Source organism: Harpegnathos saltator, unplaced genomic scaffold (assembly GCF_003227715.2).
Source record: "Harpegnathos saltator strain DR-91 unplaced genomic scaffold, Hsal_v8.6 scaffold708, whole genome shotgun sequence".
NCBI lineage: Eukaryota > Metazoa > Arthropoda > Insecta > Hymenoptera > Formicidae > Harpegnathos > Harpegnathos saltator.
This window is the reverse complement of record NW_020230547.1, coordinates 1,070,001-1,088,376: the sequence shown is the minus strand read 5'-3', so window position 1 is coordinate 1,088,376 and position 18,376 is coordinate 1,070,001. Positions and strand designations below refer to the sequence as shown.

Here is an 18,376-nt window from a genome sequence, read left to right as displayed (position 1 = left end):
CAGACCTGAGGTTCTGTGGTCGTTTTTTGGTTGGACCAGATTGCATTTTTTACCGTTCGAGCGAAACAAGTGTGTGAAATTTGCGTTGAAGGGAAGAGGAAAGTTTTCCAGGTAGAACAGAAACGTCATGATGACGTCAAAATGATGAGGAAAAGTCATTTTTACATCATAATTCGTTCATTTTCTCGTCATTTTTAGGCCCAGTTCCACAACTTACTGTAAACGAAGTTTAACTCGTTAGCCCTAGTTTAAACGAAAAATTGCGTTCCACAACTGCCTTAAACCATGGTTAACGTCGATTTCTCACAGTTAAAGTTAAACCCAAAACTTTGGGCGTTTAATGAATTCAAACGAAGTTAACACTGCAGCACCATCAATTTGAGAAACAAATTTATGAGTATTCCGCTTTTGGAGCTCAGTTGACAAATATTTTGAACGTTTGAACGCCAAAGAGATATAGCTTTAGAATACATATCATCTTCATCTGAAGATGAAGATTTTGAAAACTTAATTTATCGACGGACCAAGAAATATAAGAAGACGACCATCATATTTGGAAGAATTTGATAATGTCGATTTTTATGCACGATTTAGATTATCAAAAGAATCTGTTATTGCAGTTCTAGCAGAAATCGAGCATGAAATTTCTCATAAAACAGTACAGTAAGTATATAAGTTTAATTTAAAATATTGGATTTTTTTTACTTTGACAGATTATATTCTAAAACAGAGCAGCAACTATATATATAAAACCCTGATAGCACATGTTTTCCTGGGAACATCCTAAGGACGTTCTGAGGATGAAGAAACATCCCCAGGACGTCCTCAAAGCGTACTCTGGACGTCCTCTGGACATCCATATGCTATTAAGGAAGTCAATTATTGTATGATAAATTCAATCAAATCAATAATATAAACTAATTGATTATTATTAACACTGGATTTCCACCTTTTAATAAATTAATACTTATATACAAATACAGCAAATGTTACTGTTGGTTAGTGCTTACTTGATACGAAACAGATATATTTTGTTCTCTACTGATGTCGTAACATCCAGCTTATTTCAATTTTCCCTCTTTTCACTTTTAGCAACAACCAATCATACTCTACGTTTGAAAAGAAAGAGAAAGAGTCTTTGACAGTTTCTTCATACAGACTATAGGTTTAAGTAAACTGCAGTTAAAAACACGATGTGGAAAAACGCGATATAAGTTTGACCGTGCCGTTAAATATAACGTCAGTTCAGCTAATCACGGTTTAAACTTGATTTTGTGGAACTGGGCCTTAGTGTCACTTTTGGTCTGTTCTTTTTAGCTGCACTACTGAATTGGTGCAATAAGTTAAGGTGAGAAAAAATATAGTTGTCTCATTCTAACTTATTGTACTAGTTCCGCAGTGCAGCTAAAAAGAACAGACTATTTGATGGGTTTCAGAGCCGCGCTCTAGCTCAGCCAAAAGGAGACCTGTCGACTCGCGCGTCCGAGAGAGAGAGAGATAGCATCGGGATGCGAGTTAGTAGCAGCGCGTGCTGCCAAGATAGCAGCACCGGCGCATACGCGTGCGTCGATTTGCGTTTCGCTGCGATGTAAGCAAATCGGAGCGGCTTGTGCTTGCGCGTCGAGTGTGTTTTGGCCGGATTTTCCTCACAACATCGACAAATGAGACGTGTCGAGCGACGCGAGACCAACGAGTGCTTGCTGAGAGCGCGACCGAGCGATGAATTATCTGAACAATATAACGGCCGGCACGACGACCGCCGACCCGGGCCACCACCAGCTGAACAACGTCGAGGTCCTTTACACGAAGGTGCAGAGGATTTACATCAAGCCGCAGCATAAGGAGGAACGCCAGCGGGATCTCAGAATCAACGTGGAGATTCACGCTGGCATCAGTCCGGTTTGCCGCAAGGTAATCCTTGGCAGCGCCTTTGCTGTGGTCCCTACAGCTTCGACGCGTATGGACCCTCCCGCTTGATTATCCTCTCTACTCTCGTGTTTTGTTGCAGAGTCTGTGTGTCTTGCTAGCTGACGACGACGACCCTTGTTTTCTTTACTCTCTGTTCATCACTGAAGATGACTTTAAAGTGCTGAAAGCACAGCAGGGTCTGCTGGTTGATTTCGATAACTTTGCCACTCAGTTGATATGCCTACTGGAGCAATGTCAAATTCCAAGCGCAGGCTTGTCAAAGACCCCGCCAAAGTTTCTCCTGCTATTAGCGGAGGAGTCTGGAGACTGGAACTTCAAGCTCGTGGAGACAAATAATTTCAAGCACCTCTGCCACTTGAGCCTGAATATGTCACCTGCTAGTGACTGTGATTTGAAGACACACATGGCGATGAAGATCAAGCAACTGAAGGAGAGTGCTTTGCAACAGAATAGGGATATGATTGGTTTAGAAACTAGGTTAAATGATCTGACGAGTAAGTTGGAGGCAAAAACAAAGGAGCTGGACCAGTTGGAGCAGAAATATCTGACTGAGAAAAGCCAGATACAAATTAATTCGTCGCAGCAAATAAGTATTGAGAAAGACAGGTATGTAAAGTGTGTTTTATTGAATAATCTGGCATTATTCAATAATTGATTTTAGCATCTCAATACTTGGGTCAATATAAGGATGATAAATGAAACGCAACAAAAACCTTTTTTGGTTCTTTACATGAGAATATATCGTCACTTTTCAGATTGTCTCAAGCACGGCTAGAATGGCAACGACAGAGTGAGAAGGAGAAAATAGAGGTTGAGCACAGGCATTCCGAAACTGTGAAGCAATTGCACACAGAGCTTGCCGAGTTGCGAACACAGAACATGGCGTATAAAGATAAGCAGTCTTTTTTAGAAGTTACCAACGCCGAGCAAATAAAACAACTGCAGAATCTCGAGAAGGAACTCAACATCACGCAACGCGATCTGACTTTACTTAAGAACCAAAATTCGAAATTAGATATGGATTACCACGACAAGGACAAAGCCGTCAACAGCTTGCGCACCAAGGTAGCTGTGCTCGAGCAGGAGCTGAAGGACAAGATGGTGATCATCAACAAACACGTGGAGATGCTAAAATCGGGCAAGGAGCAGAAGCAGCACTTGGAGGATCTCTTATCCGAGAGAGACGGTCAGCTGCAGCGCAAGCAGAACTCCTTGAAGAGTTTAAGCGACGAGTTGGTGAAGGCCAACGAGATCCTGACCAAACTGCAAAACGAGCTCGCGTCGACCAAGTCCAAGCTGAAGCTGAGAACGAGCATAGCGCTCGAGCAGGAGAGACTGTTGGACACCAAGCAGAAAGAGGTCGGCCAACTGGAGACGAAAATGGAGAGTCTCGTCAGAGACGCGAAAGATGCGAAGGGTGAGGTGGACAGTCTGAAAGAGCAGATCAAGACGTTGCAGCACCAGCTGGAGGAGAAGGAGAAGATCATCAAGAACAACGACAACGGTAAGCCGTCTCATCTTCTTGTTCAGCAATACGCGAAGCCCCAATTCGACCGGCCGCAATTAACGCGATGCTTCCATCTCGTTTCTCCCGCAGTGATCAGCTGGCTGAATCGGAGATTAGCGGACAATCAGTCGCCTCTGCAAAGCGCCACCACCCCGGCTCCGGTCGCGATCCCCACGTCCGTCCCGTTGACGTTGCCCAGGACGAACAAGCTGTTCCCCAACCGATACGAGACGCGCACTCCTGCGCCCAGCACGACCCAGCCCAGTGCGTTAACGGGGTTACCGTTGAAAAACCCGATCGTGCAGAATCCGAACATTAACCAAACCACCCGCACGTCAGCCCGATCGATGGGCGTCGGCGTGACGGACAGCTCGGTGGGATTGAGCACGTTCAACAAGACCGGCCAGATCTCGAGCACCAGCACGCCCATGGAGCGCTTCAATTCGTTGAACAAGCTGCCGACTGCCGGAAATCCGCCGGGCTCGTCGTCGGTGCCGGCCATAATCGAGAACAACAACCCGACCGTGTCGTCGAACGGTACAAAAGCGAAGAGTACAAACGTCGGTTTGCAGGGCGGATTGAGAAGGGCGGGTCTGTCCGACAAACCGATCTTGCCCTCGGCGTACTTCCCGAAGACCTTGCACTGACAGCCCGACGCCTGGATTGACGGGATTACCAATCGTAGGGACTAATGACGAGCGTCGGAGCACTTTGAGGCCGGTGTTCAAGGGCGGCTCTTGCATCTTCGGCCGCTTTGCAGCTCGATACGCCGCAATACGCGATCTCGAGCGCTGACGATCCGACTACGAACGCCGGTCTGAGAATCAAAATGTAGAAACGGCAAAAGCGCGACGCCGAATTTCCTCCGCGTCCGCCGTCTTGGAGATAGTACAAATAGTTGCGAGAACGATAAGTATTATTATAAGACACTTTTGCCACCAAGTGAGCTTCCGAGCGGCTGTTAATCCTACACTGCCACCGCGTCATGAAGATGGCGATCTGATTTTCTCTGTAAGATATAAATTGAAGCTAACGGATGCGTGGCGCGCGTCGAGCCGATCTCGCTGTATCAGTGTAGGATTAACGATGTAATCCGGAAGATGATAGCAATAATATATATAGCTGTATGTGTATATAGCGCGGCGCACACCGATCTCGTTGCGTAGAACCACACACAGGCGCGCGTGCACGGAGCGACCCGCGAGAAGCGGTACCGTCGGGTGAAGAGTCTCTCTCTTTGTAAAGCCGAAAAGAGTGGGTCGAATGATTTTTGTACGAGGCGTACCTCGCGGGGGATTCTCTACGTGGATTTTTCAAATCCGTCCGCACTTTTAGCCCCGATTCGGCTCGGCGTTATCGCCGTAACACGACGAACGTAATTTTTTTTGTGATGCGCGAACATCGCCTTGAGAAGAGAGTGTCCCGCTGAAAATTCCAAACTTTTACATTCATAATATGACGCATAATATGTACTTGTAGATCGACAGTTTGGATTGGCTCGCGACATTCGTGACCCAATTAACACGCAGCTCTAGAGCGCTCGAGCTTTCAGCTGGATTCCCCGTTCTGTATTTATTTTAAGCTTAAATTCGTCCTTCAGAGACATTCGTACGCTGTGGACATCTGTGCCAAATACTGTCGAAAACGTGGGCGTGGCCTTTGTAACTGATAAACTCTGGAGTAATCGCTCGAAGATCGACGTAGCACAATTTTCCGCCGGTCTGTCTCAATGTTTACGTTTACACTTAGCATAACGTTGCTTATTAGATCTTGTAGTCACTCGTACGTTTAAGGCTAATCACATTCTGATAGGTACCTGGAAAGTAATACTAGTTCTGAAGATTTTATAGTAGCTGTATAAATATTTTTATATACAAACGAGAAAATTATACAAAGGAAAGGATATATTTGTAGAGCTCTCTAACTTTACGATTTGCGACAGGGTCGGACGAGAGACCATTAGACGATTAATATAAAAAAAAAAAAGAGAGAGAGAGAGAGAAACGTGCCTTATATCACGAGGTAGACTAGAAAGTTTCGCCGTAGTCGTACGATTCACTGTAAATCTCAGTTCCACATTGTATACTCGGGCGAGGAGTGTCGCCGATCGTAATACCGGATGAAAGCGTGATCCTTGCGCGGAATTTCCCTTTCAAATTGTACACCGTGAAAGAAGATGTATGTATACATGTACATGTATTTACACACACAGATATTCATAAGAGTAAATTTAATTCTGTCCCAGCACACGCATGCTAACTCGCGAGATCATGTAAAGACGCAGCAGCATATTAAACATAACGGATAACGATCATATGGTAAATAGATGATTTCATATATTTTACTACTTTTTGTACATAAAATTACAATAAACCTGCATATCACATGCAAAGACACAACGCGTGTTCGCCTATATGTAGAAAGCTGCCAGTCTCATGGAGTACAAATATCCGTTTCTTCTCAGCCGGTCTCGCACCGCCGAGCGAGCCCCTCTTGCAAGGATGTGAAAGGAGAGGGACAAGTCGCGAATCACGACAAGAGGTCGCGGCGCTGATCCGGCTGACCGTCGAAAAATATCGGTAGGACTCGACGCTCCCACGCACGACGTTCTTGCATGCAGCGCAGCGGAGGCGGTATTTCGGCCGATGTCGTTCGCACGAGGGAGAACGGGGGTCTCCGTTCTCATCATCACGCGTGCGACATCTTACGGAGATGAGCGCGGTCATCGAGCATCGAATTGGACTAAATCTTCCGAAATGCGAGTCATCGTTCATTACAAACAATACTGCTTGAGTATTGTTAGGAAAAGAAGGGAAAGAATGAAGAGGAGTCGTCGAACGTGTCGATGTTGGCGTGAAGCGTTAACATTGATTCCCATCAATTCGTGTCGACCGGGGACGACGACATGCTGCTGTTCGGCAGGTCCGTACAGCCCATGTCTAAGAGCGGTAAGTCCATCCGTTTGCGTCTGCGCTCGCACTTTGGACACGGTTTACTGGCGTTCAAGCAGTCCGCGTGGAACACGGCGTTGCACGCCCCACACTGTGAACAATCGAACGTCGTAAAATTAGCGAGGGAGACAAGAGAGAAAGTCGGATAATGAAAGACGCCGCTTCAGTGAGCGGATACTCGAGTACTCGAGCGGCTGAGCCGCTCGTCAGGGATGTGCGAACCAAGGTCGAATTCGAGCTACTTCGAACTGAGGAAATTGCAACGCAGGTCTTGCGTTTACTGGTTTCCTCCAAGATCCGGCAGGGCCAAGGCCCCTTGCCAGGTCAGGCCAGACAGCCGGCAAGGATTTTTGCGATTCTTGAAAGGAGCCGGCTCTGATCAAGCCGTTATTCTAATGATTATGTAGAATTGTTCTAAATTTTAATTTCTCTCTTAGATTATTTAAAATAATTGAAGTTAACTTGACGTGTGTGGAAGGTTTGATTCTCACCGAGCGTGTGTGTTGTCACACGTTGGAACACTGATCTCCCGCGGTTGAAAATTGTTCATCAACAAACATCCAATGACTGGCTCCTGTAGGTCATGTTTCGTTAATTACGTTATTAATTAAAGACTCAAGTTCCGACGACTCGACTTGATTCGCACATCACACCGCGAATCGCCCGAATGCCGTGACTAATGCAGCATCTTGGACGAAAACAAAGCTTGGACGAAAGTCCAAGTCAGCTGATGAAAACGCAGACCGCAGACCGGATTCTTGGCCGCGAATACCCGATTGTTTCCTGGCTCCGATTATCTCGGCTGGTAGCCGAATAAATAAGTAACCCACGAATTTCTACGAACCCAACGGGTGGTCTACTCAACAACTCACTCTCGGTGTCTTTATCGTTATGTTGTTATACAATATCACGTATACTGAATGAAAACATAATAACGATAAAAAACGATAATTCTCATTAAAAGGTATCAAGTACATCACAGACCTGTCCTGTAACTGTCACCTTGTAACTATTTGCCTTTCCTATCGTTATCGTCACGTTATCGTCGCTTTCCTACCGCGAAGCCATAATGTAAATATAACTGTCGCTCCAAGTTGACGAGTAGACGCACTATAAATAAGCCTATCGAGCTTTCATTATCGCGGCGATGTCGCTTTCCGAATACATTTCATACCTGCGCGACTACAGCCCAAACAACGACAAACAACGACGACGGCGACGGAACGACAGGCCTTCTGCAGCCTATTTAATGCAGCACCAAGGAAGCGATAACAAAAGACGATAAGGTGGCTCTTACTCACCCGGAATGTGGACTCCATGTCAAACGGATAGATAACCTTTGGATTGTTGCACACCTCGCATATAAAACCTTTCTGACTGCAGAGCCAGCAATTTATCACATGACCCCTCGCGAACTCAACGACCTTCTGGAGCTGCTGCGCGAGAATCCCGTTGGGTATGTCGAGGAAGTCTGAAACGGAATATTGATGAACGTGTTCGTACAGGTAGTCCCTTGGCGCGACCTTCTTCTGCAGGGACTCGATGATGGGCTCACGGCACGTGAACAAGTACGCTCTCAGCAGATTCAGCTGTATCCGCAGCGACTGCAACCGAGCCATCGCGTCCACGGCTTTGTAGATCCTCGGGTTCAGGATCTTCATGTCCAACAGAGCCGGCTGGCCCTGCAGGTAGGCGACCGCCTTCTGGCAAATCGGATAATACTTCAGATCCCAGTTGTGGATCATGCGCGACGGCACGAGGTACTGTCCATCCGCCATGCACTTGGAGCAATAGTAATCACCCGAGTACGAGCATATGTGCGCCTTGGAGAAGGTCATGCCGATCGCCTCGCCGCAGTCGAGACAACTGTAATTCTGCACGTCCAAGCCCTTCTCCCGCGGCAGTCTGCCCAACTGCTCCTCGAGATTGATGACAACCTGCGGATGAAAACAGAGGCAAGGTAGACGACAACGAAGAACCGAGTCGTGGCTCGAGGGAACTCGTCGAAGAGAAACGCACCTTCGACTCAGCCTGGGCCTTGGCCTCGCCGTCGATGGTCTCCTTCTTTGGATATTTCTTGAGGAATTCCTGCAGATTCGGCACCGTGCTGTTTCCGCCAGTGTGGTAGCTCTGGATGAGCGCGTCATACGTGGAACCGTCGCCGGGCGAACAAGGCGCCGCGTCCGTTGCCGCGCCTGAGCCGTGAGATATCACAGATGAAGTTAAAGAAGATTGGCACTCCTCGAACGAAGTGGACCATCCTAATCTTCCTATCAACGAATTGCCTACGGTAATCCCGGCCGCGTCGTTCACCTCCACGTCCTCATTCTCCCGCGGAACGTCCTGCGAGTCCTCCGCATCAGCAGCAGCGACAACAACGGCACTCGTCGGCTCTGCGTTCTTCTCATCCGCACTGCCGTTCGTCAGCTGTTGCCTGGTCTGCCTGGTCTGTCGTCTCGACTCTTCCAGCTTCTCTATCGTGTCCGCTGAATTAGCCTCGTCCGGCTTACTGGCATCCGCAGGGTTGCCGTGCAGCTCCCCGAGTACATTGTCCGACTGCTCATTGGCCAAGATGATCTTCAGAGCCTGGTCCTCCGTGATGGACGCTATGTTGTTGAACATCGACTGCGACGATGTAAATGAGCCCAGACTACCGATAGAGCTGGCGGTCTCTATCTCGTCTAGGTTTTCGTTGTCGGTCAGGTCAGTGGTGATGGTCTTGGCAATGTCCACCGCGCTGAACACGGGGCAAGATTTCATCGGCGGCGACCAGATGCCGGCGATCAGCAGCGGCGTGGTAGACCAGAAGTTCAAGAGGCTGCTGTTGCAGACCAGCTCGAAGCGCACGTAGTCCAAGTTCTCTATCAACCTTTGCGCCACCTCAACGTAGTCCGTGTCCCTGATGTAAGCCGAACGATTGTAATAGGGCTTCAAGGCCGAATTGTCGCGCTTGATGGCGCAAAAGTAGCTAGCTAACAGGCCCTCGTTGAGAGCCATTCGTATCCAGGCGCGGCAGTAGCCGACTTCTGTAGTCACCTGGCTCAAGGTCTGTATCTGGTCTATGATCTGGCGATGCGAGAACACCAGCAGCGGACCCCAGAAGCTCGGCTGCGGCATGGCGTCGAAGTCGGGCCCGCTCAAGGCCTCGGTCACGCGGTTCAGCAGGCTGTCCTTCAAGCCGTGCAGGAAGATGGCCTCCAACACGGAGCACAAGCTCATGCTCTCGTCGCAGTTGCCCACGACACCGTCGTCGGCCGCCCCAGGCGCGCTCTGCATCTCCATAACGTTGGTGTTGAGTTGCTTCTGCAGCGAGTCCCTGACGAGGAGGTTCCTCTTCTTGTTGAGCGCGATGGAGTTGACGGTCTTCAGCAGCGAGTTCATGTTGCGCGCTACCGGGGTACGTCACAATGAGGGCACGTCTTCTACCGCGGTTGCGTCTCTGAAGCATCTTCGTGGCCGCCACCGTCCCGATGGAGGACGCGATCACCCGCAGTCGAGCGAGCTTCGAGCTTTGGGTCCTCCTGCTGCTCGTTCCCGGGCCGGCCCAGTCGTCGACGTCGCACAACAGCCTGCACAGGGTGCACGCGAATCACGCTCGTCTCTGGCGGTCGTCGTTGCGGCGAGAGGAACACTGACAAAGAGACCAGGAAGTGGCTGAGCGGAGCGATGAAGTCATCACGCGACGATAGTCGCCCGCCCGGTCGAGAGAACGCGTGTATCGGACTAATCGAGCGCGCGCGCGCGCGCGCGTGCGTGCGCACACACCGACGTTATCGGCCGACGAGGAGGCGCGTCCGTGAAGCAGGTTAGGTCCGAGAAGACAAACAAAACATCCCCTCCCCTCTCACCCTGTCGATCCTGTCGCTCCGGGCGTCTCAACGAGGCGGACTCCCCAGCGCCATTGTTCGCTCGACGCAATTAGAAGCAGACTTCTGCACAGGTAGCACTAGGTCCTCCGACACGAACACGTCGTAAAACGCACGTCGACGAGACGCAACATCCGTGTCGAGAGAGAGAGAGAGAGAGAGAGAGACCTGGACCTCTCTTAGTCGCTTGGCGCACCGCACAGCTGAAAAGACCAGCGAACTAGCAAGAGTCGCAGGAGACGATCGCCGCGCGCGCGCGCGGCCGCGGACTTTCTCACCTGACACTCCGTGAAATTCCGCGTCGTCATCACCGACGAGCTGCTGCTCCCCTCCGCCTCTCCTCGTGGTTCCCGGAAAACAACGTCGCACCGTCGCCAGCTGTCCGTCAGTGCACGCCAACTACGCGCCAGCAGGCGGCTTTTCTAGGTCGCCTATTCCTTGAGAATAGTACGCGCCCCGTCGACAGGTAGCGCTGCTTCGCGCCTCTCTCGCCCTAGTTACTATAGCGAGTCGTCGACTGCGGGCGGTGGCGGTGGCGGCGACGGCGACGGTGGCGGCGGCGGCGGCGGCGACGAATGCGCCCGTCGAGTGCACGGCCAGGTGCAGCCTCGTGTCGCGGCGCACTTGTCTCGCGAAGGCGCTCTCGATGCTATTTCTAGCGAGCCGCTCGCTCGAGCCGAGCCCGCGACTCGACTTTCGACGGAAATCGATGGAATAGAACGGCGTATCGAGCGGCGTTCGGCGACTAATTATAGGTGCGCCGGCTCGGCCGTATTTTCGTACGCGGTCGCCGCCGAGAAATGCTGGAGAAAAAGCCGGGGGCGGGGGGGAGGGTCGGTCGGTAAATCGAAAGCGACCGAGAGAGAGAGAGAGAGAGAGAGAGGAAATTCCGCTGGAATTGCGCGATCCTGGAAATACTCGCTGGCTTCTTCGAATTCAGCGGATTCGCCGTTTCGCGATTCGCGCGACTCGAGAAGCGCGATTGGAACGCGAGATAACACAGGGCGACATTGAACGATTCCTCGCCGAAATCTGCTCGAGAGCGCGCTTTCCGCCGGCTCCGCGAAGTCGCGTGCGTGCGGAAGACACGCGAGCGAACTTTTCAAGCGGATCGCCGACCGACCGGCCGGCGCCCTTCTCCCTCTCTCTCTCTCTCTCTCTCTCTCTGGTCTCTCCTCTTCTCCTATTCCCGTTCCTATATTTAGATACGCACTTAGTGCATCTGAAATGTTGGAACAGGTATACCGTGTGTGAATGACCGAATACGCATGACGGAACGACGCGTGTTGCCCCGGCTTGACGGCGGCAGAGCGCCGAGCACGAGGGAGAAGAAGGAAAGAGAAAGTGCAAGCGCTGCGCAAACGAGCGTGAAGGAGACGGCGGCAGGTTGGGACACGAGGACGACGAAGCGAATAGTGGAGGCGCAGGGGCGTACGAACGCGCTCTGGTGTCTATCGCTGTGCTCCTTCGCGAAGCGGAAGGATCCGAACGCGCGAAAAGTCGCTGACAGGAATCACGTCTGTATCTGGAGGATACGCGAGGTCCTTTTCACCCGGAAGTATTCAAAGAAAAATATTCAAGTCCCACTTCGGATTATAACAGGAGGTCCGATTTTAGAAGCGAATTCGGGTCACACGTATAAAAAAGAAAGCGGAGGAAATCGTGATAACTTGAGATTACTCGAAGTGATTCTGAAATGATGATATTATTAAAAGAATATCATTGTTCAAATGAACGAGAACAAGCATATTTCAATTGAGATAATTGAGATAAGCAATGAGTTAATTAAAATAAGCGATTTCGGTGGTTATTACGGAGGAATTACGGATAAACGGAGCAGGCCGTTTTCAAGGCTGTTTTTACGCATTTTTTTTTTTTTTCACAGAAACGGTAGGATCAGTGGACTTGAAGTTTTCACGGTGTATTCATTAATGTTCAAAGTATAAAATAAATTTGTCACTATCTATATGGAAAGTACGCGTAAAACTTTAAACGCGTTTATCGGGAAATACCATTTTCTTAAACTGTCGACACGATTACGCAAAAAAAACCAACTGAACCGAATAACTTGAAATTTTTACACAACATATACAGTAGACATGTAGTTTTCGCCCCTACCTCGAACACAATTATATTTTATTTTATATATATTTTTTTAAACATGATTACAAGTTGAAAAAAGTTTCATTTCCGATACTTTTTCTTTGTACAGTCATTATTTTGCCAAACTTGGCGTCACTGCCCTCAATTTGGTACGAGCTGTAACGGCAACTGTACATTTTAAAAATCTTTTTCATTTTTTGGTTTCAGCACAGTGAGAGGCTCGAAATTATGTCGATAGCAGACATAGAGCTCGCAAACGGATGACTGCATTTTTATCTATAATTACAAATTGAACCGGCTCTTGTGATTCAATCAAATTTATTTTATACTTTGATCGTTATATCGAATACACCGTGAAAATTTCAAGTCCGTTGATCTTATCGTTTCTGTTAAAAAAAAAATTCGTAAAAATAGCCTGTTCGAAAACGGTCTGCTCCGCATGTAATTCCCGCCTTAAGTCGCCGGAAATCGCAGCCGGATATTCTTCACCCATCGATTGTCGAATTTCCAGAAGAGATCCGGGTTGCTGCGTGTGAACGCGTCTGTTTGACCGATTCCGCTGCGAACTTAAATCCGGCCCCGGCTTCGGTTTCGACGCTTCGAAACTGTCCCCCCCCCCCCCCGGGTAACCCGAATTTCGCGCGAGCGCCGCATTTATCCGTGCAATCGGGAACGAACTCTTATCTATAAGCATTCAGCTGCCTTAAGCCCTTGTCACACTACGGATTGAAAATCAAGGATTGCGGATTGAAGATTAGATTTCGACAAATCAACGAACTTCGGTTTTGATTCGCTTTATTCCGATTGGTCAAATTTCAATCTTCAATCCGCAATCCTTGATCTTCAACCTGTAGTGTGACACGGGCTTTACGATCACACATGCAAACTTCATCGACGGAACGCTAACCTCTTTTTGCAAAGTTCACGTCGTCTCGGTTGTGCAGAGTTACGAAAGCGACCAAAGGGTACGCGCAACAATGAGTTTCTCAATGTGTGACAGGAAGCTTCGAGACTCACTCGAGCCGTGAGTTGGCGCAAGGATTGAGGAAAATTTCAGTTTAATTTTTTGGAAGAATCTCGAAGCTTCAAAGCGCCAGATTTGCAAAAAGATGCCCCGTGCCACACACGTGGATACGTTTCTCGCTCGTCGCAAATTTTGCAAAAAAGATTTATCCATAGCTTGAATATTGAAAAGAAGGAGGATGCATTCTTCATTGCAACATTCGTTTTTGCTTGTGCTCTATTGTTAAATATATACACAGTCTGTCCCAGATCCAATGAGACTGGTCTAAAAAAAATACAAAGCGTTTATTATTTTGATTTTTTATTCTTGTTTATTCAAAATAGTCTCCTTCTGAGTCAATACAGCGCTGGAAACGTTCAACAAATTTTTCGAAACATTTTTTATACTCATCGGCTGGAATGGCCTTTAGTATGGCGGTCGAAGTCTGTTGGATGACCGGGATGGTATCGAAACGATTTCCTTTCATCGCCAATTTCAGTTTGGGAAATAGCCAGAAGTCACACGGAGCTAAATCAGGTGAATACGGTGGATGATCGATAACAATGCCTTTTTTGATCAAGAATTCACGTACCATGATGGCTTTGTGCGATGGTGCATTATCGTGCAACAAAAACCAACTGCCTGGCTCTCGATATTCCGGTCGAACTCGTCGAATTCTGGCCCACAATCATTCTAGAACTCCCAGATAATATCTGGGCGGACACATAGCGGTCGCTTTGAAGAATTTCTTTGACTTTCTCGATGTTTTCTTCATTGCGAGTGGTTTTTGGCGGCGGTGCTCGGTCATCGTCTGCAAGGTCCTCACGACCGTCACGGAATCGGCCAAACTAACGGAAAACCTGTGTACGGGACACGCATTCATCCCCGTACACATTTTTTAGCGTTTCGTACGTTTCTGCACCACTTTTACCCAATTTAAAAGTTGGTTTTCCGACCGACGTACACAAAGTGACTTTACATAAAATGTCAAACCACAGTGAAATATCAACCGAATTCGCTCAAATTTTGAGGTTAAGTAGATGAAGGGTAGAACATTCACCTACCATCATTCGCTCATAGGTATCGCTGTGTATAAGTAGAACAAAGCAACGCATTTATATGAGATTTCTCATGTGCGAGAAAAATACGAAAAGCGCAGCGTGATCGTGTTGCTCGTTTGGACGATCGTCATCGACTTCGGAGCTCGTCATCCAGTTCGACATCCCCTCGAAACTCGACTGGAGACAACTGAGAGCAGTTGAGCGATTAGAAATATCCGGCAGGATTCCTCCTGCCGTTCCACAGGCACTCGTCCATTTGGCGCGGCGAAAATTTCTCCCCAAGTGACGGGAAAATTAGATAAACACCAACCTAATTGTTTCGATTGTTCCTCCGGCTTTCCACCGACGCGAACGAGGGGGTGACTTTCATCCGACTGCCCCGGTTAGACTAATCGGCGGATAATCGGCGAAATCCCAGACGAATTTCAGCTGTGTAACTCGTCTCACCCAGCGATAACTGAAAAGTTAGTCTCGTTTCTCTTAGCCCAGAGAATTAGAGCAGACGAGTTGAGTGGCGACAGCAATTTTATTTTATCGTCAATTGGATCAATCAGAGTTTGGTGAAAGTCGACTTGATAAGACAGAGAGCCGGCTGTGAGAGTGCGAAAGCGCTCCGATTGTCTCGAGTCGATGATCGAGGCGGAAAATCCTGCCGACCGGCATCTCGATAATCTCGATACACGATGCGATTACGATCTTATACTCTTCTTTCTTTGCAGTATCTTTGCAAAGCTGGGCTGATGTGTCGATAGTACGAATTGCTACAGAAATTATAAACAACGGAAAAAAAAATGAAAGAAAAGCGCGACTCCATATTTCTGTGCGGTCCAGGATGTAAAACTTTCCCATAAAGCAACATTGCTGCAACGTTGCAACAATATTGCAATGTCGCCGCAACGTTGCAGCAATGTTGTGCAATATTGCAGCAGCTACGTTGTAGCAATGTCGCCGCAACTTTTGCGCAATATCTTTCTCGTGTGCGGAAACAAAGCGGATTCATTTTCATGCAATATTCCCAATTGAGAGTATTAAATTTACTAGAATCGCGATAAACTTACAAGTAAAACGTGAGACAAATTTCTCTTCTCTTTGAGATAAACTTGAAACAAACTTCAGAGAATCACGCACGCCTGATCGCTGTAAATTCAACGCCGAGAATACTCAAGCAACATTATGCGTCGTTCTCAGTGTCACTTTACATCCGCAGATTTTTCACGCACTGAATGAATAGGTCAGATTAAACGTTCGTTAGATTAATCTAACCTAACATTTAGAATATTAGGAAACACCTCAGATAATCGTTCGAGCGACAAAACGGCTGACTAGCGAATACTACACGACCACAGCAAAGTAGTGTAATATTATATCAGCACGTACGTAACGGTTATCTAAACACTTTTCAGCATCGAACTCGTTCGCGTCGGTGGAACTCCACTCAAGGCCATCCGCTCGACGTCATTCCGAGCGTTTCTCGCGGGTGCTTTCTGAAAGTTCCCGAGTGCAACATACATTTTCCCGCGTTCTTCATTCCGCTCGGTTTCGCGCCACGTCGCCGCGGCGCGCGTGCGATTCGCGCGCACAAGGCGATATTTATTATAAAGATACTCGGAGGGGCTTTCTAACGGGCCGCGACGCGAGTTGACTCCCCCCCCTCCCCGCCCCGCCCCGCAGCCGATGACCGGCCCATTGTTCGTCCGTCTTTCCGTCGGCGACGGGATATCAGCCGGGCTTCTCCGCGCGAGCGCGCGTTTATTCTGCGCGTTAAGCCGAGCGAGACTTGGAAGCGCCGCGCGCGCGCGCGCGCGCGGCTCCGTCTCGACGGCAACATGCGTGTGTACATGAACCTTCGCGTTTCCTTTGTGTGCCACCATACGCCAGAGACAATGCGCTTTCTCACGGTGCGCCGTTGCGCAGGATCCTGTGCGAGGCGCGCGCGATCGTGGAAAGCGCGCGCTGTTTTCCGGCGCGCGCGTTTCTCTCTCTCTCTCTCTCTCTCTCTTTCTCGCGCGCACGCGCGCGCGCACATGTCGCTCTCCGGCCCATAGACTTCATATGTAAGCTAGACTGAGAACTTTCATCGGTTTTTCCGTTACAAAAGCGTCCTTTTTACGTAAAACATAGAATCGTGCGCGCATGCGCATCGCAAGATCCCGAAAGGAACGTAACTGCAGCGTACAGGCATTTTTATTCCCGAAAATGTTAGTACTTATTCAATATTTAATATTTATGCGAACACACCGTATGCGTATCATTGAATGCGACATTGCGAGAGGAAATATTAAATATTGGATAAATATTAACATTTTCTGGAAGTGAAAATGCCTGCGCGGTGAAGTTACTTTCGGGACCACTTGCAGTGCGCATGCGCGAAATTTTGATACATACTTATAGGGGACGTGTCAAAGGAAGCAGTTGTCGGTCTAGCGCAGTGATTTTCAACCGGTGTGCCGCGAAAATTTTCAAGAATTTTAATTGTTATCTTTTTATTGTAAGTTATAATAGATTGTTCTGTGTTATTTTTAGGACGTGACGGTGCATTTTGTCTGAATGAATAAATCAGAAAAAGTAATACATTCCTTTTTATACTCTTTTACTGATCATCACTAGAGATGTGCGAATCAAAAATTTTTATGTCGAATCGAATCTCATTTTTTCATTTCGAATTCGAATCGAATCGAATCTATGAAATTCCATTCGAATTCGAGCCAAATCGAAGGAAATCGAATTGAATCATTAAAAAATTTAACATGACTATCAAACATGCAAACAGTGATGGAAGATTTTAATATGAAAGGGAATATTGATATTGTAATATCATCTTAAAGTACAATAAAATATATATTTAAATATTTAAAGTAATTTATAATAGTAATTTATAATTAAGTTATTAATTATAAGTTAAGTTAACTACAAGTTAAGGGTTCAAACATACATAGGTCCAGATGGCTCGTTTTGTAACTAATGCACGCAAACGACAATGTAGTTAATTCCTATTCGAATTATTCGGATTCGAATTCGAATAGTTCGCACATCTCTAATCATCATGATTTAAGTGTGCCGCGGAAGTTTAACTGTGATAAGTTCAGCTGTGCCGTGAGATAAAAAAGATTGAAAAACATTGGTCTAGTGTATAATATAGAAGTTGTGTGCTGCGGCCGCGCGCTTAATGAAGCAGCCGCGGAGACACCCGCCGTCGTATATCCGCTCGCGTTTTTTCCCCCTCGTGCACACGCTCGCCTCGGCCTCGACGCGCCGAATATCGCGGGCGCTTCTGCGAGGCGCATCAAGCGCGGCGCCGTTCTCTCTCTCTCTTTCTCTCTCTCTCTCTCTCTCGCACGCGCGCGCGCGCGATATTGCGCGCAGCCCGTGGCATTCCGGGATTCTTCGCGCCAGAACCGCGCCGGCGAGCGATCGATATGACCGGCTTGTAATTTCTCGTAGAAATTACTCGAGGATATTTATACGTGCATACAGGGTGTACCTGAGAGACTCGCGTGGGAACGATGAGTGAGGGAGTCTCGGCGGACGCATGTCCGCGAAAACTGGATTTTTCAAGCGTGGCTTTCAGGAGGCGGCGACAGCGATGAAAATATGCCGCGAAGTAAAAGGGTTAACACGTTGACTGCCACGGAATTTTTCGCGATTTCGGTCTAAAGAGCCAATTTGATTTAATCATGTTATATTATTAAAAAACTTTAATAATAGTACATAGTAATAATCAAAAGGCTTAAAAAATGTTTTTTTTTTAAACATGTTTTAAAAATTATCACAATCATAAAACATAAAAATGTATTTCCTTATATAAACTTTTTCTTTTTGAATAAACTTTGTATAATTGTATTTTCTGTTCATTTAAGCCAAACCTGATTTTTTATTCTCTTTCCTGAGGCCATCTATTCATATTTACACTGTTATGCTACAAGTTTCCTCGTAGCTGTACAAATATGGCAAGTAAT

The 18,376-nt window shown here is 47.7% G+C and overlaps 2 protein-coding genes across 3 annotated transcripts; one reads left to right on the top strand and one right to left on the bottom strand.

Annotated features, from left to right (window-relative positions):
- Nucleotides 1–1,527: 1,527 nt before the first annotated feature.
- On the top strand, nt 1,528–6,008 carry Sas-6 (Spindle assembly abnormal 6). Its single transcript, XM_011147193.3, has 4 exons — nt 1,528–1,911; nt 2,009–2,535; nt 2,685–3,433; nt 3,527–6,008. Exons 1-4 carry the CDS (start codon nt 1,720–1,722, stop codon nt 4,081–4,083), a joined length of 2,025 nt encoding a protein of 674 aa, XP_011145495.1. The 5' UTR covers nt 1,528–1,719; the 3' UTR covers nt 4,084–6,008.
- A 224-nt stretch (nt 6,009–6,232) lies between these two features.
- On the bottom strand, nt 6,233–10,704 carry Plekhm1 (Pleckstrin homology and RUN domain containing M1). 2 transcript variants are annotated; one of them, XM_025305643.1, is made up of 5 exons: nt 10,532–10,704; nt 10,236–10,456; nt 8,407–10,018; nt 7,689–8,324; nt 6,233–6,478 (listed from the first exon to the last, which is right to left on the bottom strand). In XM_025305643.1, exons 3-5 carry the CDS (start codon nt 9,766–9,768, stop codon nt 6,314–6,316), a joined length of 2,163 nt encoding a protein of 720 aa, XP_025161428.1. In that variant the 5' UTR covers nt 9,769–10,018; nt 10,236–10,456; nt 10,532–10,704; the 3' UTR covers nt 6,233–6,313. The 2 variants fall into 2 exon arrangements, with proteins under 2 accessions (XP_025161428.1, XP_019698585.1); XM_019843026.2 differs by having other exon boundaries at nt 8,407–10,456.
- Nucleotides 10,705–18,376: the final 7,672 nt, after the last annotated feature.